The sequence below is a fragment of the Falco biarmicus genome, chromosome 6, assembly GCF_023638135.1.
Source record: "Falco biarmicus isolate bFalBia1 chromosome 6, bFalBia1.pri, whole genome shotgun sequence".
NCBI lineage: Eukaryota > Metazoa > Chordata > Aves > Falconiformes > Falconidae > Falco > Falco biarmicus.
This window is the reverse complement of record NC_079293.1, coordinates 43,957,953-43,984,038: the sequence shown is the minus strand read 5'-3', so window position 1 is coordinate 43,984,038 and position 26,086 is coordinate 43,957,953. Positions and strand designations below refer to the sequence as shown.

The following is a 26,086-nucleotide window of genomic DNA, read 5'->3' as shown; positions in this document are numbered from 1 at the left end:
ACTTTGCCATAAATTTTATGTGAATAGGTAGCTAAGAGGGAAGAAACCCAGCTTAGGCCCATATCCCAATCAACAGGAGAAAGGTGGCACTGTTACCTCAAAATCCTAAAATAGGGGCTCTGTATAAAATGCTGCAATCACAGGAAACATTTTGGAAGTTGCAACATGCAGGAAATTATACAAGCTAAAACCATATGATACCAGGTTTCACAGATAAAATGCCTGTTTCTTTCCTCTAGATAAGAGTATCCAAAATAATGAATAACCATATATTACAACTCACTTCCTGTAACTGAAACTGTTCCAGTTCCAAGGGAAGAGGAAACCCCATTCTTCTCATATGATGGCTTGAGGGAAGTGTTACATACAGCAAACCACACTTTTGAGCCCTCCAAAAATGCAGAGCTATACCTGCTTATGCTGCTCAGCACTTCCAAGGTTCCTCCCTTTAGCTTAACTGAAATAGCTAGCAATAATTCTGCAAGAATGATAGTCTTAAATGCACACACTGAAATTTAATAGTTTGACCTGATTTATTAGGAGCAGGGAAAGGGTTAGGGGGTGAAGAAAGCTGAGCAGTTGTCTACACTTCCTCCACAGTCAAGGGAAGGCTGCAGAAGAGTAGAAGTTTTCCTCTGCAGTGCTGCCATCTTTTCCTTCACTACCACACTGCTCCCCAAATGCCATGAGAAGACATTCACATTTCCACTGTTCCTCCTCCTTTTCTTAAATGGTAAAAAGGCGGCAAGGTAAAGAGCAAGTCTGCACAAAGGTGTGCTTGAAGAGAAATACCACCCGGTTCCTCAGAAAATTACTACCTTCAAAATCACAGCTGTTAAAATACAAGACTAAGGAAGTTTGAAATTTTGAATTTTTTAAGCAATTTGGTTCCTATTGGAATCCTCAGTAACTTAATTATACATGAGTCATTCCAAGAAAGCAAAATGGCTGCTGCTTAGGTAAAAGTATTTAAAGACCTAGCAATCATACACCTTCCAAATAAAGTAACCTCTACCATCATCACTAGTCCCACTACTACCCCCACAAGTAATTTTTTTTTAAAAGACATACACAAAAAAATATCAAGCCCTCACTGTTTGAAGTAGACCACAGTCCAGAACTTCACTGAGGTGAAGCTTGAAGTTACAGATGTCAAATAGACAGGGTCTCCCACCTTCTCTAGGGAAATTTCCAGCTGTGACAAACAGTGCTTCAGAAATGCCGTAACATGAAAATATCCAGGGGTTCAGACAAAAAAAAAAAAGTATCGTCTGTAACAGAACTCCTTATCCAACCTCAAGATGGTTTCTAAGCAGCAAATCCAGATCATTAAAATTAACATGGTACTGTGGCCTATTCAGTTCAGACCTGGTTTAAGTCAGGAGAACCTGCACTGACACAGTATAATTCACTGCTTAAAATGTTTTGATGAACACATTTGTTTTAATGTTCTGAGTGTCAGACAGCTTTTTCTACTCAGCAATAGAGAAAATGAAATTAGTTTTGAAAGTTCAGTTCTGGAGCCTTCCATCAAAAAACACAAGAGGAAACGCGCAATGTAACTCTCAGCCAGCTACTGCAACTCATTGGAGTTGTAGCACATGAAAGTTATATGTGCTCTATCTACATGGTGAGGACTAAGAAACACAGGAGGCTCAGATATAAGCTAGAGTAGTAATCATTTAAATTGGTATTTGTCAGACAATCACCTGTGATGTTCCTCAAACATTTACATGGGGAAAAAGGACAAACGCACAGGGGAAAACTTGTTTCAAAGATTTAGCTAGGAAAGTTTGAAGAAAATAAATCCCATCTTTACAAGGTAGCATTGTTTATTTCTTCTTTGAAATGTTAGCATAACAGAATTGCAATCAAACAGCAACAAATAATCCCATTGTATATTTACAGTGGTCAGTAGCTCTGTGTGAATTAAAAACAATAAGAAAAACATGACTTCCTGATGGTAAAGAATTCCACCAGAGCTAAATTCAAGTCACATATGTATTTAGAAAAAAAGCTAAGGTCATTTTCTCTTACAGATCTCAAAAGAGAATCTTTACTGGCCAACTGAATGCAGATTCACTTTAATTCTTTGAAGCATTACAAGTCTGGCAGTGTTTTGCTTGCAAAGTATCCCAACTTCTTTTGCTATAAAGGACTATAAAAAAACCTGATTGATACACTAGCACTGCAACCTGAAGCCTGATAACTCCTCATTTTTCCCCACGAATGCCCCGTTTCCAACTTCAGCTTCCAGGAAAGGCTGAAAGTAGTAGGCCATTTAACCAAGAGTCACCTACAAATCCCCACACACATTCCAAGTCTGCCCTAACCTCTAAACTTGGCGAGTCCCCAGCAAACAGGTAGTCTTTAAATTCACTGTACGGTAACAAGGCTATAGAGTCAGGGAAAAAAAACAAACAAAACCAAAACACTTCAACAAAATTAAGTCTTATCTGTGCTCACAAGCCATATACATACACAAATTTGATCCTCTTGAAGCAGAGGGAAAAGAGGAAGGAGTTAAATCACTTGCCCAAGACCACCCAAGATGGCCTCCTCCAGGATGGATACATTCTTGAAACTATACATGGATGAAAGCTACAATTAAGTACCAGAAGCAGCATTGTACCAAAGCATGCCTAAAAACTGTAAAATAGTATTTTTTAAGAATCACTCCATGAGAAAAAGAAATTGGTCATGTATGGACACTGAAAATTACGTATGTTTAAGATAAAGAGACTAACTAGGTTTTTAAAGACAAGCAGAGATTTCGATTAACCAGTAACTTCCAATAATTCAAAATAGCAACTATAAAAGGAAAAAAAATTCATCATATAATCATCTCAAAGTGAAAAGAGGAACATTAACTACTGTCTGGTTGTACAAAGCCAGGATGAAGTCTGTTTTATTAAAACCCGTCATGATAGACTGATACATGCATTCCAGTCAAACATCAGCAAAAATAGTATGCTGAATGGCATTTATTAGTAGTCCTTTAAAAAAAGGCAACCAGAGAACTAACACACCAAACAATAGCTGTGACCAGCACTGAGCTACTATGGTACTTTCAACTACTAAATATTTGTAGTAGTTCTTTAGGAGACTAAAATAATATATCTATAATGATTCAGTATCACTCATATAGAATGCATTTACACTGATCATCTTTAAAGATTCTCCATTAATACACTAAGGTAACACTAACAAGTATTCCCAGTTGAGTTTAACTTCCTCAGAAGTGAAGTTCCCCCAAATTAAGTACATTTGTATAATTTATAAGTATATGTTTTTAATGTACTATAGCAGACAATTAGAGGTTTCAGAATACAGAAGATCTTCTATATTTGGATATATTTTTTTTATGTACAAACTATGTGGACAAAGTTTTCAAACTATGCATTTAAGTATTTTATCTGTTTTGTAATTGAAATCTGCCAATTTTAAGTTTGATATTAAATACAATTTCAGGAATATTTTTAAAAGAATAGTCTCTTTGAATGAGCTACCCATGCAGCAGGTGAGATTATATTCCTAAAAATGCCCATCCATTACTCTATAGATTAGAACAGTGTTACTAGCACCATCTTTGTCAAATTGGATACAACTACCGTATACATAGCACATTATGACATTTGTAGAATGGCAGAAAGTAGTTTTTCCACTTTAAAACTTACTCAAGGCAGTTGCTTTCTGATCTCACCAGCACACTGTTTTAATTGCAACAGTAACCTCCACTGCAGGCAAAAAACTGAAAGCAGAAAACATTACCAGATCACAATGTGATTACCACACAAGTTTTCAGGACAGCTTCCTTAATGTTAAAACTCACCCTTACACCATACCACGACATCTGGCATTTTAAGTTTTACTGTATAGAAACAGTTTCATCAACTATTCAGGCAGCTGATAATTTTTGCTGCTTAAGCAGAGTTTATTTCCTTGCTAACAAACCACAGAAGCTGAGAAAATGTTAAATTGCATTAACAGAAATTATTTACCATGTGAAGTGCTGAGCTGAAGTCAGGAAGTCTGTGCAACCATACTGTTGAACCACTTCATTGTTACAGAATCTCTCTGAGAGGAGTCAACCAGACTAGAAGTACAGGAGCCACCACACTGATTCAAACCAGAGGTCCATGCAGCCCAGAACTGTCTCCTACAACAGCAATCAGCTTTATTTAGGAGAGCTCACAAGCCTGTCCACATTTTTCAGCCTGTTCCCAAACCAAACCCTCCCAGTAGATTAGCTATGTAAAACCTTCAGCATTTACCTATTAAGACTTGTGTCTAAATTTGTCTATTCCCTTCCTAAATGCACCAGTATGGCCTGCCAACACTGTTTCATCCATGCCCACAAATACTAGTCTGAAAATAACAAGTAGTGAAATTCTAAAAACTTGTTTTTTATTTCTTTAAAATCAGTCTAATAGTACTTTAGTGAATGCTCCTTAGTTTTTGCACAGCAGATTTGCTAAGTGACAGCTCAGCATGCATTTTAACTGGTGTCCTCTTGATTTTACAGCCCTTGATCATATTTACCCCTTCTCCTCCTCTCTAAACTGAGGAGACCAGGCATTGTTAATCCTCTTTTAAGGCAGCCACCCTATTCTCACTAATTCTAGTTTCCCCCTCTAAATCCACATCACTTAAAATGCAAAAACCGTGAAAACAGACTCAAAACGTGGACACAGTATTGTTCTATGACAGCAAAATGCTTCTTTGTTGACCATGTTTTTCCAAGCTTGTTGGGCCAAGTCGAAAAACCAAGTTTCAGTAGATGGTTCAGAAAAAAATACATATCCACTTATCCACCAATTTGAAGCTTTGTACTTAGCTGTGATCTTTATGTCTCAAAGATCTAACTTAGGCCTATTTTTCTTTTATTTATTGTGTATATTACATACAATATAGTACATTAAATATGTTTCTAAATACATAATACACTAAGTATTATACATAATCTCAGTAAATGTCATCTTGAATTCAGATCAGTGAATTACTATGAAGTTATACACAAAAAAACCCCACTTATGATAATTTTGGTAGTATTACTGGAACTGAATTAGTGTCTCCCAAGTTTCTGCAGTCTGGCTAGGCATCAATTCACCTCTCCCCACCCCTGCCCAGACAAGCTCAAAAATAGGGAAAGACCACATTTGTAAAGGACAACCCAACTCAGAAAGCCTGTAGGTAGGCAACAACCAAATACTTTCCTCTTCCTGGTTTTAGAAATGATCCTTCCCTTAGCGAAACCCTTTTAAAGAACAGCTAGTCTAAGTATTCTGCCCAGGCAAGGGTGCACCAGACACAGGTAAGTTAAGGTCACTTTTGAGCACTTAAGTGAGAAGAGCCTATCCACAACCTTAATAAAACAGCAAGGACCTCTACAACTTCTGTCTCTCAAAATGAAATGCAGGCAGCTCCTGTTTGCTAGATTAACTGGTGACAGCGATCACCTCTACTGCTTATTATGCTAAGGAAGATAACCTCACCCTCGGGTGCAAAAGTAACAACAGCATCATTTTTAGCTATTTTATAATGGAGAGTACCCATCAAGACAATATTTTTAGTGACTACTCGCATTTGAGCCACACACCATTGCATTTCTGGCCCCTTTGGTATAGTAGTTTCTGTTACCAAAACAGAGCTAGCTTTAAGAAAAGTCCGCTGCAAATAGAAATCAGTTCTGCTGCAAAGTAGGGGACCAAACAGACACAGATCCATTTGAACATTGATCACTTGCTCTCCAATTGTAGCTATGCACCAGTCATGATATCTGTGTATTTGCAGATCTGTAAAAGTTAAGTTTTTATTTCTGCAGAGTTGCATTTGCAAACTACTGTAACAGGGGCCTTTACAGCTGTTTGCACTACACTGAATGCATTACAGGTGACTTTCCTGCATTCAAAGAGATGCATTTACTAAGTTTCAGTCAGGTTATCTATAGAAATCCAAACTGTTTGCGTCTTTTGATGTGCTGCTTCTCCCACTGGGTGTTGCCAGGTGAAAGAACAGATTATCAAAGGTTAGTAAAGTTTGCTCAGGACATGCCACCTCTTCCTCATCTCTTTTTTTTTTTTTTACAGTATTTGATCTGTAAATTTTGACAGTGATTATATGGGGAAAAACCAAACACAGTTCTTTTAAACTGCCATAGCTCAAAAGTTAAATAGTTTTTGTCCTTTACCATTTGGTTTTCCCTAAGAAGAGAAAGAATATTATAAAAGTTAACTCCTACTGCCTCTTCCTCACAGCATCCTCTAAGGCATGTACAAATCCCATTCTATTTTACTTTTTTTACTAACCCTCTGACTATTAACACAATTAGGACTGTATTCACAGTACTTTCACAGGCAATGTCTGATGAACAAAAATAAGTAAAACAGTCAAGTTCTAGGCAGCCAAATATACTGTGGGTAACAGTCTTTGGACCTATGTTTCTGCTTAGTGTTTTTGTTTTTTTTTTTAACTGAAAGATACAGAATTAAGTACAAAACAAGTTTAATAAAATAGTATTCTTTGTGAGTGGCTACTATTTGAATACAATTTCCTTTGGTCAGCAACACTAAAGAAAATATGGCGACTTTTACTAGTAAGACTGTGTACTTTAAAGAGGTAGGCTACCCAATCTTTTTTCCAGGTTAGTAACTCAGCAGGATTTCTTTCCTAAGAGTTATGTTTCCCACCTAATTATTTTAAAGAATGAAGGGATATTCACCATGACAGTAAGAAATCATTATTTAGTCACTTAAATGGAAGTTTATCCAGGGCTTTTTTGTAGTGACTTTCCTCTTTATCTGACATTTAAGGGTGGCTGTGAAACTAACCTCCCTGTACAAGTTTACTGCACAAGTTTGGAACACATGTAAAAGGGAATGCCAGGCAACGTATCGCTCTGCAGCCCATTCTGCATATTAACAAGCATCACTAAAGCTTAGTAACTGTACTTCTAATAGCAACACTACAAAGTTCAGTCAAGAATGTTTTTCAACTGTGAAGATGAACATCTGCTCTGTTTAACACTGTAGTAAGATTGGATAGAGCATATGCAAAAAAATACAGGCATACTAATCCCATCAAATTGACATTAAGTGATCACAAAAAATTGGCGTTCTATTATTTTCCCTAATGAGAAAATAGAAATATGCAAATTGCTCTCATCCATTTGCTGCTACTAACTACAAGTTGGTGTCACTAGGTGGGAAAGAAGCAGAACCTTTAGTAAAAAAGGTTACAAAAAACATTGGGTATCAGCTGGATTACCTCTTCAGTTGGCTACTCTTGAAGCGTTAAATATATCATCTTAACATGAAACAAAGATCTAATAACGTTAATCAAATACATACAGAGTACAAGCCTGGCAGCAGCTTCAAGAGGCTATGGAATGCAATTCTCTGCTTGAAATAGCATGAATCACATAAAACAGTAGCTTGCTAAGCACAAGTACAAAGGCTTTGCTTCCTTTGGATCTGCATCTTTTCTTTAGTTCCCTGGTTTCTGAAGTTAATACAGCTTCTGTGAAGACTTCACACAAGAATATAGGAGCAGAAGGCAATTCGTTCTTGGAGAATCCATGGGATACCTCATAAAAGGGTGAGTTTGGTCTATAGCCTTTCTTGAGGGAGAACCTAATCTCTCTCCACCAGTATTGCTCTTACGAGCACTGTCTGGTTTGAGTGGGGCAGGCTAAGACTTATTCTGGACAGGGAAGCAGTGGTCACTGAAACTGTATTATCTCAATTTTAGAAGGAAATTAAGCTTCAAGTTGCCCAAAAGAAATCAGATTGTTACTACCTTTATAAGGTACTTACAAAACAAAATCCCATGACATTCAGTAAAATGAATAAATAAAGTAGCCTTCACTTATTTCTATCAAGATACAAACGTCTCTGTAGAACAGTAATCATGTAGTTGATTTTTGCAAACTGCAACACTTCAGACTGCATTTTAAGCATTACAAGATCAGCATCTTTTTTTTTTTTACAAAAAAAATTGTTTCACATGTTGTTTTGCTGATTGACTGGATACCAAGCAAAAATGAATTCCAGACCAAATAAATGCATTTTATTATATTACAGTATAATAAAGGAAAAATAGCATGCAATATGCAAAAAAGGAAACAGTACTAGTTATTATGCAAAATATGATAAAATAGTAATAGACCTGAAGCATCAAATCATTACTGCAAAGCGTTAAGGAGACTAAGAAAAGGATACATCACCAACTACCACCTTAACATCATTCAGGCCCACACTTTGGCTGGGAAACACCATTGCAGCCAGTGCCAGAAGCCTCTCAGTAACTGGGAAAATTCCCATGTGGTGCATCCACCTGTAGGTGAGGCTTCCTGCCCAGTCCTGGAGCTTGCCCACCTTTGTACTCAGTGAAAAACAAGAATAGCTTACACACCTAGTGTATGTAAATTTAAGTTTAGGCTAAGTGCAGGCATGCACTATCTCATGATTCATAAGGTTCACACATGCCAGGGATGCTGGCCAGATGCCCAAGCGTGGTGGAGTTTGTCATGACACAGCTGCACACAATAATTATTGTCTGGATGGTCCTGCTCATATCTTGCTTTTCAGGGGGCTCAAGGCAAACACCATCTGCTCATTAAATCTGTCCTTGAGCTCCCTGAGCTCACTGTCCAAGTTAAGCGATCCCTAATTAAAGACAAAAGACTTTCATAAGCAGTAATCAATTTAGCAAGTTTTCACCACATGTTTTAGTTAGCTCAATCAGCATAACATAGCATTCCTTAAAGTACTTAATCTTACACTTTTGTTTTCTAGCAGACACACATTCCAAGTTTCATTTACTTTCACTATTCTTGACACTTAAGATAAAATTCAAAGCAAATGAAAAACCCCGAAGAACCACTGATACAGAGTAGAACTGTGGACAAATGACTAGGGAAGATCTATTTGTGAACTTCAGTGAAAAATCTTTACTAATACAATATTAAAATCAATCTTAATTCAGCAATTGATATAGCTACCTCAACACAAGCATTATAAATAAATAAAAAAAATCTAGTTAAGAGAAGTTTAGGATTCAAAATAGACTGAGTCTTTGCAGGAAGTGATTAATTAGAACAACTAGTATGAGACCAAGGTTGTCGTCAAGTTGTACAGATCTAGGACACAAGAGCAGTTTTGGAATCTCTTCCCAAGGAGATATTTTAACTGTAAGACAAAACAGTTCTCACTTGTGAGAGAGTGTCTTAAACTGAACATCAGTGTGTCAGATCAGGCTAAATGATAGCCACATAAAGAGTAATCTCATGAAAGTGTTGTAAAAATCAAAATGAATCAGGATTCAGTATGAGTCTCTGGAGGCTAACAGAATTGCTGCATGTTTTAGAAATCTACTAAATACTCTACCACAGTCCTGACTGGTGAAATATTTCAGTTTTAGCTATTTCCAAGACCTTAATTATTTTAAACTGTGCCTAAGTTCAGCAATACAAATATCACTGTCAGATATTTAAATTATATCATTAGATCTTCACCTGTATTTGCACAGCAAGTCAACGGTAGTAACTTAGTGCTCCATTTGACAAACATGTAAACTGTATTATTGTCATGAAGTGCTTATGATAGAAGTGTTGACACGAAGAATTTCACCCAAGTTATCACCAGTTGAATACTAAAAGGCTATGCTTGATTATCATTGAAGTACCAATTACAATACCACAACTTAAACTTAGGGGTCAGCAAAATAAGGTAACATCAAAAGCTGCTGAAAGACAGCACACTGGCAGTGGGTAAGCAATGCAGTCGTGTATGTACTTGTGAACCAAAACCCACAAACAGCTTCCTCAGGTAAACAAATAAATAAATACACTTCATGTCAAAGAATTAGATCTTAGGAAAAGTAGTCTTGTCTACTTAACCAAGTGCACTTTGCAGAATTAAGAATTTTGGTTTTTAAAAAAAGTTATAATGATCAGTTTGATGGTATACTCCAGGATGGGCCACATTAAGAGTAGTAAGAGGAAAACAGAAGACTCAAGAGATTAAAGATAAAGAGCTACTGCAGTATTAACTCTCTCAAAACTGCTAAGGACTATTTTTTCACAATATGAAACCACTGTCCTTAATTTTAGCTAACTGGTAAAGTGAACTGTTTCCAAAATACACATCCTCCAGTTTGCTGTTTTTGCAGTTATTGCATCCAGAATGCAATAATTTACAAGTTTTAATTCTGTTTTTCACTGAGCTTCTTCATAGACAACCCTACAGAAACAGATGTGCTGTGGGAATCCTGATAAGTAACATGGGTTTTTACTGTTCCGCTAAAATGAGAAACAAAAACAGTTCCAGAAGAGTAGCAGTAAATATGTAAAATAACTGAGGGCAATTCTACTCACCTTAAAGGTAACATGTAAAAATACTTATCTTTGCCTTCTGAAACCTGTGTAAAAATTGAGGGCTGGACACTTAGAAGTAGTCTAACACAGTCAGAAAACTTCTGTCAAACAGGAAGTTTTGTTAGGAAGGGTTTTGCATCTTGATTTGTTCTTTCAAGCTTTATCATATCTCGAATCATGAGCTATTTCTACTTTTCCAGACATGACCTTACCGAAAAGGCTCATGTCTTCTCCTGCAGCAATAATGCTATTTCAGTTCTAAAAGCTCTTCCACAGTAACTGAGAAAGAACAAATCCAGTAAAATGTGGAATTAAGAGCCTAGTGACTTGAGCACCATATCAGAAGTCTGAAAGCTTAAGCTGAGTCCCTGTCACATTTTACCCTTACATCATCAAATCACCAATCCATACCACCTCAGTGTTTCACAAATAGCTAGGACATACAAGGAAACAGGCTACACTAGTGCTACTGTAACACCTGCAGCCTTGCAAACTTGGCATGCTTTCCAAAAACATTTACCTTTCCCAAGCTCACTATGACCCAGCAAGTTTGAAGCTGCAAGGCTATATCCACTAGGCTTCTCCTCTGTCAATTACAATACTTACAGGGAAGAAAAGTTTTCATTCTGAAGTCCATTTCAGTAAATTGTAGTATTAGATATAATACAGTTATACTTCAGTTATTTTTGAACAAAAGCAATTACTACTAAAAGCCATTTAGTAGAATTACAGTACATGCAACAATACTTTAGATCAAAGACCTGGTGCAGCACAGACTTATTGACAGCCACAGTTGCTCTGAGGTGCACCTGTTCCAGCATGGCCTTATCCATAGGCCACAATGTCTTCAGAGATAGATCTGCTCCGGTGTAGCCTTACCTACAGCCACAGTCCCTCCAGAAGTAAACCTACTCCAACATGGCCTTACCCATGGCTGCAGTCTCTCCAGAGGTGATCTGCTCTGCCATGGGTTTATCCATGACCATACACTTTGAAGTGCTCCAGCATGATCTCATGCACAGCTACTGATGCTCCAAGATGTACTTCTCCACTGTGGACTTGTCCTTGGGCCAAGAACCCTTCAGAGGCATACCTGCTGCAGCATAGACAAACACAGCCACAGACACTCCAAGATGTACCTGCTCTGGTGTGGACTTACCCATGGTCACAGATGCTTTGGGGTGTCCTGCTCCCACACGGGCTCACCCACAGGTCACAGTCCCTTCAACTCAAGTTCACTCTGGAGTTCCAGCCTGTCTGGTACAGCAGCACCCGAACAGCAGCGATGCCCTGGCCATCTGCCAGCCCAGGTGCATCACCATGGCTGCTATCAACATGTTCCCAGGCACAACGCAGTAAGGTGATAGCAGTACAGCGAGCAGCGAAACCAAAAAGCAGCCAGTAACGAGCACTAGACCAATATACAGTAAGGCAAGCAAGCCCCACAGCAAGCACAGCAGCCTGCCAATTAATTGCTAAACAAAAATAACATCTATAAAATTGACCTAGCACATTCCAATCAAATTTGTTACCTCTTCGACCCTTCAAGCCCCACATTGGGGCTTTAACCCCAGCTGGCACCACCTTGCTGCTTCCTCACTCCACCCCTGGTGGTATGGAGAATTGGAAGGGTAAGAGTGAGAAAACTCATGGGTTGAGATAAAACCAGCTTATTATGTAAAGCAAAAGCTGTGCACGCAAGTAAAGCAAAACACGGAATTCATTCACCAGTTCCCATCAGCAGTCAGGGGTTCAGCCATACCCAGGAGAGCTGGGCTCCATCACCCATAACTGTTACTTGGGAAGACAAACACCATCATCCAGGTGTTCCACTATCTTTTCCCAGCTTTATATGCCGAGTATGACGCCATATGGTATTGGAATATCCCTTTGGTCAGCTGGGTCGGCTGTCCCAGCTGTGTCCCCTCTGAACTTCTTTTGCATCCCCAGCCTATTTGCTGGTGGAATGAGAAGCAGAAAAGGCCTTGACTCTGTGTAAGCACTGCTCAGCAGTAACTAATATACCCCTGTATTTTCAACACTGCTTTCAGCACAAATACAAAACATAGCCCCATACTAGCTACTACGAAGAAAATTAACTCTACCCCTGCCAAAACCAGCACACCAAGTCTCCCAACAAGCATAATCACAGATCTAAAAAGTACATGATCCTATTTATTATGAAGAATTCAATAATAGCTTTCTCTGTGTAGCACTAACTTGGTATAATCCCATACACTTAAGGGTTACATATCTCATCATGGCATTTTGGCCTTATTTCATTTCAGAATATCTAAAGATAATTTATTTTCTTCATTTAGGGAATGAGGATTTTTCATTGAAAGAAAGATACAAGACAGCTAATGATTTCCATGTGAACTAAAAGCTGGAAGATATTACAAGAAATGTGGTCATGTTAAAGGAAACGGAAATGTGATAAGATTAATGTACATTTTTAAGCAAAGTAGTTTTCTTACTTAAACTACTCTTTGTAAATTGGATGGCAAGGTAGCCAAGAAATATTTTATTAACAGATAATCACAGAGTCTCTCTGGCATGACACTACTGAAATATTTTTAGTAGCTTTACTGATGTATTCTTCCCAAAACAGGAAGATTTGTTCGAAGTCCAGAAGAAAACTGGCAAAGGTTGAGATTTTTCTCTTCAGTGTACAAAAGCCAAAACCCCCTGGCAATCCACAAAACAGTAGTTTAATTTGACTTTGGTATATTCACAGATTAGACAGAATCACAGAATCATTTAGGTTGGAAAGGACCTCCCAAGTTCATCTATTCCAGTCTCCCACTTGAAGCTGTGCCAACTTCAGATAGGTGCTTGGTTTGAAAAACATGCAATCTTTGCTCTGCATGCTGTAAACACAGCTTCAGCCACTGCCCTACTGCCCTTTCTCCAGAAGGGAGAAGAGCAAGTGTAGAGCTACTTAAAGCAAACAAAAAAACCCCCCGTCACATGCAAAAGCCCCCAACCAAATACCACCTACATCATCTTAAGTGGATGTTTCTGTGATAGGAGTAAAAAAACCAACCCAGACAGACTGCCTTGCATAGTCTGAATGATCCAAAGGAATAGTATTTTTAATAGATATAATCAGATCACAAGTTTGAAATGGAATTTTCTTAGAGCTTCAGGGAATTTACTTGAATTTTTCGGTATACATCTACAGCAAAACTATCCAGATGCTGCTACATAAACATCTCATAACTGCATGGAACCACATATCCAGGCTTTGAGCTCTTTCGATCAAAGAATAACAGTTGTGATTCTTCTCACACAGGCCAGAGAACAGAAGTCACAGAACAAAAGTTTTATACGCCTCAAATACATGAAAACGTCATTCACTTACAAAGTCATCTTTCACTGCTGATAAGAACAAGGGGAAGTGAACAGATGCTGATATTGAGAATGATTGGGATCTTCAGATATTTAACTACAGAACGATGAACAATCTAATTTTTCTCCTTCCCATGAACTGGGTTTGCAACAGGAAACTCCTCCCCCACTGAACTTTTTAATTAAGAACCTATTCAGCTTGGGAATAGAATCATAGGCACAATTTGGTCTGTGTGGAAGGCACAACACTTACTCTACAGGTATCCCCTTTATTTTCAAGAATTTCTAGTGGAAATGGTCTTTCTTTTCAGAATTCCCTCTATCAAAAGAAAGACTGAGTTTCCAGCTTCAAATGAGTATTTTAAAGGCATGAAGCACCAATAAAGATATTGCATTCATGTTGGCAGACAATCAAAATGTGTCTCATTTGATATACTGTCCTAGTTTTGCTATTGAGAAATTAAAGCACAGAAAACTGAATAAACTTGTTTAAGATGGAGCAGTTAAACAGCAGGGAGCAAGAGAATTCCTTCAATTTTTCTGCTTTAGCTTCAAAGCTTATTCTACCTCCTATAAAAACAAACAAAAAAGCTCAGCCAACTATTAAGTCCAGAGCCCCGTACAATTACTAAATTTAAAGTTCTCAGCAAAGAATATCCTAAAGGCAGACAAATCCTGAAAAAGACCATTTCACCTTTCTCAAACCTCTGTGCAGTTTAACTGCTGCCCCATTCAGATCACATTCAACTTCTGGAGGGACTTTTAGGCAGAAGAGAAAAAACAACAGACAGCATGAAAGCAGGGCTATTGCCTATGACACCAAATGCTGGCAGGACATCACGGGGTGAAGTCTACTCAATTACACCATTCAGGTAAGTTTAATCTTGAGTACTTATACTCTGCTCTAACTCCTTAGAAGGTTTTGATATCTGCTGGGAAAACAAAGCACAGCCAATTATTCACAAAACTTCCTAAAGACTACAGACTATGTGTCCTGCTGCAATGGTTCAGGTATGCACAGGAAAGAGGCAAAGCATAGATTAATTTTTAACTACTTGATATTAAGACATCTGAGACAGGAGATCAAAAGGTGAAAGCCACCCTGGTAACAGCAGATAACTCCCTTTAAGTATGAAGAAAGCCAAAAATACTGTCCTGCAGTGACAAATGAGGCCACCAGCAGCTTGCACTGACCACTGCAGTTTGAAATCTTTTGCAAGCACAATTGTTACTTGTAGGGAACACATCCACAAGCACTCAGCACTGTGCAGAAGGGTGAGCCTGAGGCAGAATTGCCACACATAAGAGGCAGGCCACCAGCCAAGGCTCAAACACCTCAAGCAGCTGTAACCGAGTCCTCTGATCAGCACCACAAACTCAGAGGAACAACTGGATCAGTGTGAGCAGAAAAGCGTGGGTGTATGCAAGAAATAAATATAAGATTTATGTCACTTAGCACTGTGCTTCTCCTCTTGTGCCTACCTCACCACTCAATTTCCCCTGCAATACAGAAAACAGAACCGAAGAGCTTAACTATTTTCCACAGATTCTACCGTCAGGGAGAGGGTCCTATCAGCTGGCTGTTCTGTAGTCAGGAGTAGCAGGTCCAGCATCTGCCCTCCCTCCAAGGTTTCTATTTTACTAAGCTATACTCTGTAACCTTCCCACATACACAGCAACAGAACCAAGTTGCTGTCCACAGGTGAAAACAGAACAGACCCTTTGTTATTAAATGTTAAAAATGTTCCTTTCCACTGAGGGCACTAAATACTTCTCTAATTAAGGATAATACCTGAGCAATATCAGCCTGCCTCAGAAACACTTGTTAAAGTCTCCTAGTTAAATCAGAGTTTGAAATATTTCTAAGTAACCCTGGAAATAGAATCAAGGGTGGGTTGTTGTTTTTTTTTAAGAAGGAATACAAAGGATACACCACAAGTTAGCTCGTCTGCAATCCCAAACTGTAACTTTGGTGACTTACGAGGTTTAGGTTTTACACTAAAAGCAGTCTCCTAATATTTTTATTGATTTTGCCCCCTCTTAAAAGTGTGAAAAAAGATCTAGAACCAACGGCTGCTCATGAACACGGAATAGGAAAGACCTTGCCTCTGGCACACTAAGTCATCAACTCCATAACACTCCTCCAGTTTTAACCCATCAAGCCTAGACTCAGGGACAAAGAATATTAATAGAGTAGTAATTCTACTGCCAACGCGGTTAGTGAAACATATCAACTATAGTTTAGGTATTTCCATTTCCACAATTACTTTGTGGATTCAGAGAATTCCATACAGCGTTGATGTTATTTTGTCTTTATTAATCTCCAATTGATAAATATACCACGTCAGTGAACTTCCAGTATATCTGTAACCACAGATTTTGGTTTTTCAGAAAAAGCTTTAGTTCTATTTTCACATGTCATTGTATCAACACTAGAGACAGCATTTAGTATTTGTGTATAAGAATTCTCTGTTCTCCACTGGTGGTTACAGACTCCTCAAAACAGAATGAGATAAAAGCGTGATTAAGAAAATTCCTACTCATATTAATCTGTTCTAATCAATACTGGTTTTGAATTTAATATAACAAAATTGCAGACTTCTCAAATACAGAGAACATGCTCTGTAAAAGGGGTTAACTGATAAATGGCCCAAAGTCAACCAGGACTGTAACATTAATTTTTTCATATTTTAATGTAATCTAAAAGAGGTTAGCTAATTTCTTAATTTAAGAATACTTTATAACCTTCCTAATTAAAAACTTGCTTTGCAATTCCTCAGATCACTTACATGCAACAGGAAGCAAGTGAAAACTCAGTAAGATGCACCTATACTTGAAGATGCAAGGAAAACACTAATATCCAGCTCCCATTTGCTTGTAGGCAATGAAAGAAGCATTCTCATTCCTTTACTTTTATATTCTTACAACATGAATGCAGAATAAAATGACGATTGACTTATGTCCCACTTTCAGGATTTATTTCTCAATGAATACCTCTTCACTTACTCTCAGTCTTTCCAGTGCACACCTTATTTCAGTTAAAACACTTCTGCCGCACTAAAGAGTAAAGGGCTCCCATTTTAATGAATCCGTGCACATAATTCATTGTTCATAAAAACCTTAGCAGGTAAAGCATCCTGTAGGTCAACAAGCACTTTTCAGTTGTGTTTTTATCTTTGAGCAATAGAATTAAATAAGCACTTCGCAAGTTTTACTCCTTCCTAAAGGGTGCTTTTCAAACCTGCTTCACTAGCCAGAGTCTGGTTTTACACTGAAATGTGTCTGAATCTATCCCTTCTGCCTGCACTCCTCCATCTCGAAGAGGAAGTAATCACAGATTTATCTTCTGCAGTGTTACTAGGTTAGGCCTATCAGCTGAGGCTGAGAGGTTTTAACCAGTTCTTCCAAGAATCAAGATCTTTATCAAGGTACTGAGAAGCATATTCTTCGCCATGAAGTTAGGGGAGCACCAATGTTTCATCCTCTGCATGAAACTTCTTCCCTTCCCTTAGGAAACACATTTTCAGTCAATGTTACTACTTCATCTCACAGCAACTGTTTCTTCCCTCAGGATCGTACAGCACTTCTCCCAATAATTTAGAAAGCAATTCACACTCTGAGAACTCACAGGTGTAGTCATGGACAAGTGCCAGTACACAGGTTTTACCAATTCATCATTATCCACATCACAACATCACATTGCCCACAGTTACAGGTAAGTTCTAAATAGGTACATTTTGATGTCTCCTTTTCCTCCAACCCAAATGCTTACTTTTATCTCTCTTCTCATCTATTCTACCAATATGAGATCTGATACCAATACCAGCACTACCCACCCACAATTCATTCTTCATTTAAATCAACTTTATCACATTTTAAAACCAAAATCTATAGAGTTTAGGGTACTTTCAAATACAGCACTAAGAACACTGCATGGTCATTACCATTACTCATACTCTGAATTAAGAGATCTTTGGAATTTATAATAGATATTATTACAGAAGCCATACAAGCTACTTCAGACTCTTCTTAAAGCCTTGGATTTGATAATGGAAGTTCTAATTTTTCAACCCACAAAAGACGACCCTCTTAAGGCAATTAACCTTACAGACAGAGTAGCGATGTTACAGAAGGAAATAAGAGGTCTACTTGCAGACTGATATAAGCAAAGGAAAAGATGAGATTCACCTACAGTTCAAAGAGGATTAAGTCAATTTTTCTAGCAAGGTGGCCTAAGGCTTACCCAAAAAGGTCAGAGTTCAGTCAATTTCAGGACAACAGATAATTCAATTCATTGTCTTCTGCTGAAAAGTAAGGTTTGGGCAATGGCAGTGTGGATAAAGAATCTACAGGGCATCTTCTCTTAAAAATAAAAGTTTAAACACATATGTTTTTACATGGCTTGGATAGTACCATATGCCTATGAACATATGGGCAGTTCACTTTTCAGTGAGCAAAAAGAAGTAGGGTTACTGGTGCTTTATTCCACAAATTCATCCTGCTCGTCTCAATCACTTGGAAACTGTAAAGTGAAATACAATTCCTGTACCTTTTAGTGTCCCCACTTGAAACCATCTTTTAGCAACACAGAAGCAGTAGCAGGTAACTACAGTATTACAAAGCTTATCTCAAGAACCCAGAAATACCCAAAACCCACCACCCAAGACCTCCCCAACAAGCAGCACAGAATTTTTCAATCCCAGAGGGTACAGCAGGACAATGAAACAGAGCTCAGCCTAGGTCTCCTTCAATTCGCAGTCAGCTGCTGTAAGCTGTCAACACACTAGTAACCCTCTACAAAACGTATATATTAACTTGAGATAATGGGGACTGAGCAGCCATAGCTCACATCATTAACACAATGTGAACTGACACAAACAACAACCAGAACAGCCAGGCCACCCACCAAGAGAAACCAGGGTTTTCTTCCTCCCTTCCTGCATACCTGCTTCCTACAGACTTCTGAATGGTTCCAGCAGCTGAATCAAAACATCACTTGCATGAGGTGCACCGAATCTGCTTCAGAATATAAAAGGATACAGCCTTAGTGCTCCAGTCTGAGTCCCGATGGCCAGTATTTTCTGAACCGGATCAAATGCCAAGGCTGAAGGTTGATAGGGGAAACCATGGCGTACAGTCTAACAAGTCAGAGCATTGCAGTAATGATGGACAAGCAGCAGACCGAAAATAAACAGAATCAATATTTTGTGTTAGGGAACAGGATTCAGTGTTAATCACAATTAAGAAAGGAGCTATAAAGCATTTTAACAGACTGAGAAAGTCAGCTGTCTTACATGAACCAATTATAAATTTTTTTTAAAGTCACAATTACTCATTCATCCTTGATCAAGTGACAGTCATACTTACTAAAACTTAATTTGAACCTACATTTCTCCTGTACAAAGATTGTATCAACTCAGCATTTTTTCAACCACCTCATTCTCCGAGTAATCTTGTTTTCAGCTATAACAAAGGCACTTAACTATTAAGGTCTCAGATGTTCCTAGCAAGTCTGGCAAAGCCAGACTTGTCACTAGAACTATTACAAATTACTAGACTTGCTTTTCTGCAGATCACTTCAGTTTTAGTCCAAGAGGCCCACATGACAGTGCAACCTGTCTCAGCACATTAATAAAAAAAACACAACCCAAGCTCCATATAACCAATCTCTCTCCCCTCGCTTCCCCCAAAGAGAAAAAACAGCTCCCAAAAATAGACAAAACCAAAAACCACCCCACCAAATAAAGCAAAAAAACCTTCACCCTCAACCATGGGATTCTGTCTTAATATGCAACTATCGACACATTTAGCTTTATGATTAGCCAAGACTAATTTGGTAACTGACCAAACAATAACTCCACTTCTCAGGCTGCAATTAATCAGAACTGAGAACATAATAAAAAGTGTCAACTACTCTTATTTCCTTTACAAAATGTACACAACATAAGCCATACAAATGCCAGCTTTTCCATTTCAAAACCTTTAGTTTAAAGCAGAGTTATGTTAGAACCTTATAAATGCATTGGAAGCTTCTGATATACTCCTTTTACTTCACTGAAGTTGCAGACATACCCCACAACTCTCAATATTGCCAGTTAGATTTTATTGGCTGTGAAACTGCTCTGCTCGTTTCCATGTCCTTCCTGAACAACTTGCAGAAGTGGCAGAAATGCCTGCAAAACTAGATAAAACAAGGAGGAAAATCCACAAACAAGCTCACCCATATCAGGCTAGGCCATGAGTGCATTGTAAAGATAAAAACGGGTATTGATATTCAAATCAGTTTTTATTCCTCTTGGTACAGCTGGTGAATTAATTCGCTGCATCATTTTCTGAAGTGTGCAGACACGAACTGCAGTTACTGTATCACGCACAAGCAAATAAAAAACCCAAGAACTTTTCCTCTGTCTCCAGAGATTTGCAATAGCAGCATCGGCAACTTGGCAACACACTGCAGCGAAACCACCACAAACGTCTACAGCCTTTTTCAGGCGCAAAGGAACATGATAAATCCATTTGCAAATAATGCAGAGCGACAGATTCCCCGTCCTTCGGGCCCATTAGCAGAGGCTTCTACTCAAATGCCGCGATAATCAGATCTGCACTACAGCTAGGTATGACTCCTTCCCCCAGCCATCCCACTCTCTCTACGAAGCCTTCGTGAACACGGTCAATATTAGCACGCATGAAAGAGCCTAGAAGAGGACAAACCCTGAAACTCTCCAGGAAAGATGACTACGGAAATCCATGAGACCTGTACAGCTACACCCACCGCTTCCTTCCCTTCTCCCCACCACCCCCCAAAAAAAATTAATATTCCAACAAGTAAACAGGAGCGGCGGGGAGGCTCGGCGCGGTCGGTACCGAGAGGCAAAGCCCGCAGAGCCCACCGCGGCGGCGCGCCCCCCTCCCCGGCCGGCTCGGGCTGCAGCGTGCATTCACCTTGCAGAGCTGGAAGTGCTCGGACTGGAGCGTCTCCTGGATTTCGGTCTCCCGGTTCCCCGCCTGCTGCTGCTGCGCGGCGGACGACGCCGAGGCGGCGGAGGAGACCGCCGTCAGGCCGTCCAGCACCTTCCTGATGTTAAATTTCCTCATGGTCTTCGGCGGCGGCGCTGCCCGCTGCCCCGGCCTCGCCGCCGCCCGCCGTGCCGCGCCGCCCGCCCCGCAGGCGGCAGACGAGCCCCCGCCGGGGAGGGCGGTGCAGGGGCGGCCCGCGGTCGGGGGCGCCGCGCTCTCCGCCGCGGGGCAGCGCTCCTCCTCGGCCGCGGGGAGGACGGCGAGGCGTCAGTCCGGCAGCGCAGGGGCGCTCCTCATCGGGGCCCGCGGGCTCGGAGACGGAGACTGGAGCCAAGCAAACAGGAGCCGGTCAGCCCACCAGCGCCGCCACCGCCGGTCCCGGACTCGCCGCCCGCGGCCGCTCCGCGCCCCGCGCCCTGCCCGCCGGGGCGCACGGCTCGCCCCGGGCCCGGCCGGCCCCGCCCCGGCCGCCCCTCCCGCCGCCGGGAGCGTGCGGGCCGCCTCGCCTCTCCGCGGAGCCCCCGCGTCCCCCCGCGCAGCCCGCCTCACATCGTGGCAGCCGCGGCCGCCGCTGTCATCCCTCTGCGTGCGTGCGCCTGTGGATGTGTGCGTGCGTGTGCCGGTCCCTCCCGCCGCCGCAGTCTCTCCCCCCTTCGCAGGCGCCCGCCCCGCGGCTCGGGCACCCTCCGCCTCCTCAAAGCTGCGTGTGCCGCCAGCCAGTCACCGGCGGGGCTTCTCCCGGCTGCTGCCAGCGGCTACCACCGCCGCCGCCCGCCCCCACGACCATCCTCCTCCGCCTCCTCCTGCCGCCGCGGAGGGCGCCTCCCCCGCCTCACGGTTGCTCCCCCTTGCCTGACAACGCGGAAGCGCAGCGCCCCGGGAGGAGTGGCGGCGGCGGCGACTGCCGCGGCACCCTGCCTCGCAGCGGCGGGGCGGCCGCGCATGCGCGCTAAGAGCGCCGGCACCCGGATGTGGCGGTGCCAGCTCCCCCCCGCCGCTCCGCGCGGGGGCCGGGGCGCCGTGAGGGGTGCGGGGGGGCGCGGCCGTGAGGGCACCGCGCCGGGCGTGAGCTGGGTGTTGGCCTTCGGCCAGGCGGAGGCGGGAGCAGGTAACAGGTGGCGGCCGCAGGCTGCCGTGTGCCGCCCCGACCCTGCCGCTGGCCCGGCGCTGGAGGCGGCTCCCCGGGGCCGGGCGCCTGGGGAGAGAGTCGCGCTTCGCGCGTGGTGACGCGCGGAAACCCCCCAGCGGCTGCGGGACGCAGGGGGCTGAGGGGCGCAGTGGGGCTGGGGGGCGCAGTGGGGCTGGGGGGCGCAGTGGGGCTGGGGGGCGCAGGGGGGCTGGGGGGCGCAGGGGCTGCTCCTCGCCCTGCGGCGGGGGCCCGGGCGCCCTGGCGGGAGCCAGCCGAAACCGGAGCAGCGCCGGCGCTTTCCCTCTGGCGCTGCCTCGGTGCGCAGCGGTGGGGCTGGCAGCGCCCGCCGGGGCCGGGGGCGAGGCGAGAGGAACGTTTCCAGCGGCAGTAACGGTTAACGGGGCTGCGTGTGTGATCCCCCGTACCCCTCACCCTGGCCCGCCGTGCCTGTGAGAGCTGCGCCGGTGCCGTGGTCCCGGTCTGCGAGCGGTAGCCGAAAAGCGGCTGGACCGAGGGCTGCGGCAGAGCCAGCCGGCGGCGCCGGGAGAAGTCACGGCCAGCAAAACTGGCACAGAGTGCGCAGAGTTAAACGCTGCTTTCTACTAACGGCTGCTGTACAGTATTCTGTATTCTACTTTTATTATTCTTTTAGCACTAGATTGCATTTTTGGATTGTCTCATCAGTGGTCAGGTAATAGATACTACTCTTGTCTCAGTCGTTGTTTTATCGCTGAAGGTAATTACTATTTGTGACTCTTTCCTGAACTTTCTTCTCAGCTTAAATGAACTGGCAGTTCAGTCATCACTTTTGGAGGGAAAGCTTGTAGAAATGTGATTCAAGACATTGGCTTACATTCATGCTGTAGCAGTAAAAAGGCTCCACACGCAGTAAAATGGTCCTTTTAAGTGGTATTTTCAGCCTGAAAGCCAGGCATGGTTTATTAGCACAGTAAATGTAATACTACACAGAGAGATAAGTGTAATCAGAATGCAGCAAAATAGTTATGATGCAGCCATCATCGTAACCTCAAACGTAAAAATTCCACAAACTCTTTTTAGACCTGTAACCACAGGTCAATTTACAGCCACAATGCCAGCAGGTGTATGACGTATGAGCATTAGAAGGAAACCAAGAGAGTTTACATATTCTTACAAAGTGACCGAGTCATGAATTTACAGATCTGTTCCGCTGTGTTACCAGGACTGTTGGACACTTCCTCAAATCATCCTGGTAAATTGTGAAAAATATGTTTCCAGAGATGGCAAAAGTCGTAGAAATAAAATCAGTAGACCTAAGTAAGGTTCAGTAAATACCTGATAAAGAAATCAAATTATTTTGAGAGAGAAATGTGTGCATTTTCAGTATAACTTTAAGAATGTAAATTATAGCCCATTTGAGTCCTGTTGTCAGTATACGTTAGGCCAGGCCCTGCAAATACCCTTAGTTATAACTTTTGTAGCATAAATAGCCTTATTATTTATAGTAATATTAATTGCAGGGGGAAAAAAAAAACCACAACAAGAAAAACACCTCAAAACTGGAGGAAAAATTAAAGGACTTTAAAAACACTTTTTTTGCACACGACAGTCATTTTCATACCTTCTATGCACCTGGCTCGAACCTCTTCTTTAGTTGGAGCATACGTCTTTAGAGGAGAGATCAGGTTTTGTTTTCTGTTTAGGTTAGCACCTAGCACAAGGAGACCCTCATTCATTATTGCAACATTGTAACAACACTTGCAAACATTCAGGGAAATGATACAAGGTACACAAGGCTGAGACAACAGCAGTTCTCTTCCCTCAGGCTTTCTTTCTAGCTGATACCCTTCAACAAATCAATGCTTTCTGGGACTTCAGCTCTTCCCATAAAAAATCAGCAACCTTCCCTCTCACTGGGATATCAGTGGGAACAGTAGTAGACCTTTTAATTTTATAGTTCAGCAAATATCTCTATTATCTCTCAGGATTTAGCTGCTATATTTCAGAGCTTCTTTGGGCCTCCAGCTCTTACCCAATAACCACATCCTGTTTACAAACGGGACCAATTCTGCTTAACCTCCTTGCTTCACATTGCCCACTCAGACCTTCCAGCCCCTGATGTCTGAAATCTCTTGCCAGTGTTTTATACCCCAGTTCAAAGCCCAAGTGTCTTTCACAACTGGGGAACAAGCAAGCAGTTTGCAACATCTTTGGAGTCAACTATGACAGAGCCAGTGATAAACATTTACGAGTCACTTAGACCTAAGAAGTGCATCCTCTTTGGCCATACAAATCCTTGCCACCAAATGAATCCACTTGGTTTTGGTCTTCTTTCCCTGCCTTTTCTTACTGATCCAGTTATTTACTGCTCCGAGAAAAGGAGACCGAGGATCACCTGCTTATTTCTTGATCAGTATTCTACAGATACCACATGAGCAACCACTCTTCCTAATAGATGTTTGAGGCAATGGGGCAGTAGTGGCTTATGTACCAGTGCGATCCTACAGACCATTAGTTGCTGCAGGTCAGACTTGTTGGGTGTTTTGCCTCAAGACAATCACAATAACTTTACAGAAACTGCAAAGTGCAGCCACCACTTTGCTTATAGGCTGCTTTGTTTTTGGTTGTTTTTTTTTGGGGGGGGTGGGGGGAGAGGTGTGTGTGTGGTGTGGGGGAAGGCAGGGGGTTCTATACTACCAGTGAAGAAGAAAGAGAATGATGGTAGTCCCGCATAAGCCAGAATGAGTGAAAGCGGACTCAGGTATAATGTATGCTAAGATTTGGTGGAAAAATCCCAGAGCGTAGGATAGGTAGTGAACTGAAATGTCCACTTGTGGTGTTTGCCATTAGTTTGTACGTAAGGCCCAAAGGTGTTACTGGTTGTATCCAGAGAAGGCAATGTTCCCCAGGTGATTTGAACACCATCATAATCATTGCAGTTCTTGGCACAGATGAGAAAAGGACCATCACAAGTAAACTCAAGATCTCTGCTTGGCCTCTAACCGCACTAAAAGTTTTGACAGTCAGTCAACCCAGGCTTTAAAGGCTAACTAAGATGCTTAGCTTCCCTGAGAACTTCTTAATGGTGCTTACTCACTCACACTGCCGTCAAGATCAAGTAGCCAAACATTTGCTTGCCATAAATAGAAAGAAGCTGGGAAACATTTCTAAACTAATCCTGTTCAGGTTGTTCTACTCAAATGTATTGGACAGGGCAGTGTAACTACAGCTCCAAGTGAGTTTTGGAATCTTTCCTGGCTGCTGGGAAACTGCTCAAGCTTTCTAGACTCAGAGCTGTTGCCAAATGAACATCTGTAATTTTAAAATTTGTTTCCCCCCCATAATCTGCATTGGTGACAAATACTAAGGAGGACTTCCAGCTGCAGGTGAACTTTTTGATATTTCTGCAGCTTGATTTGAATAAGCCGTAAACAAGAAGGAAATGAAAAGCATCTGTCAATTAGCTGGTCAGCTTCTGGAAGAAAGCTATGTTAATACTTGCCATAACCTCAACTGCAGATAACCTGTCTACTGTTTCTAAATTCACCCATTTCAGAAACACCCTGATTGGCCGTGCCTGTACTGATATGGTGAGTTCCTGCATCTAGAAGCCTTGTGTGGTCTTTGGCAGGCTCACCGATCATGGGCATCTTTTATTAAAGGCCTATGGAACAGTGTGACTAACACTGTGTGTGGATGCCATTAGGCTGTATGGATGTGCATGGCAGAAAGAAGACACATCCTAATGCTGCAGAGACTGCACCAATATTCCTGCATGTTCAGCTTGGGCCAGCAAGTATGACAAACACATACATTGGTGGTTGGAGTATGAATTGGAAGGGCTCTGCAGCATTGATCTGCACAGCTAGTACAGACGATAATACAGAAGTGCCCATGTAGTTGTGTGTTGAGTTAGAGCTTGCCAAAAGAAAGAGGCATGGCTGTCTTAGGAAGAATTTAAGGAATCCTTACCAGTTAACCACGGGGGTCTCTGACAGCTGGCCACTACCAGTGGTATGTGACAAGAGGTGAATAGCTACAGTGTATGAGCAAGGGAGAGTACATAAGGCAAAAGGAATGGATGACAGCAGCACTATGTGATGAAAACACAGACTTGTGGAAGAGGTTGTGCACCATCCTCCTTGGGAACTCACATGCCTATTTGCACCTTTGTCCCACCACTGTCTTCTTGGACCAGACAAAGGCAGTGTCAGCTATTAAACTATACACAAAAA

At 41.8% G+C, this 26,086-nt stretch overlaps 1 protein-coding gene across 8 annotated transcripts in view; it reads right to left on the bottom strand.

Moving 5' to 3' along the window:
- Positions 1-21,559, bottom strand: part of STXBP5 (syntaxin binding protein 5) — a 109,508-nt gene extending 87,949 nt beyond the window's left edge. For 5 of the 8 annotated variants that reach the window (XM_056342455.1, XM_056342457.1, XM_056342459.1 and 2 more), the window contains exons 1-3: positions 21,293-21,558; positions 20,669-21,067; positions 18,767-18,864 (exon numbers count right to left, since the gene is read on the bottom strand). In XM_056342455.1, the coding sequence (XP_056198430.1) occupies positions 18,767-18,864; positions 20,669-20,821 (251 nt within the window). In that variant the 5' untranslated portion in view covers positions 20,822-21,067; positions 21,293-21,558. Of the gene's footprint in view, positions 1-18,766; positions 18,865-20,668; positions 21,068-21,292 lie in introns of all 8 variants that reach the window. The other 3 variants (XM_056342452.1, XM_056342453.1, XM_056342456.1) reach the window with 1 other exon arrangement.
- Positions 21,560-26,086: the final 4,527 nt, after the last annotated feature.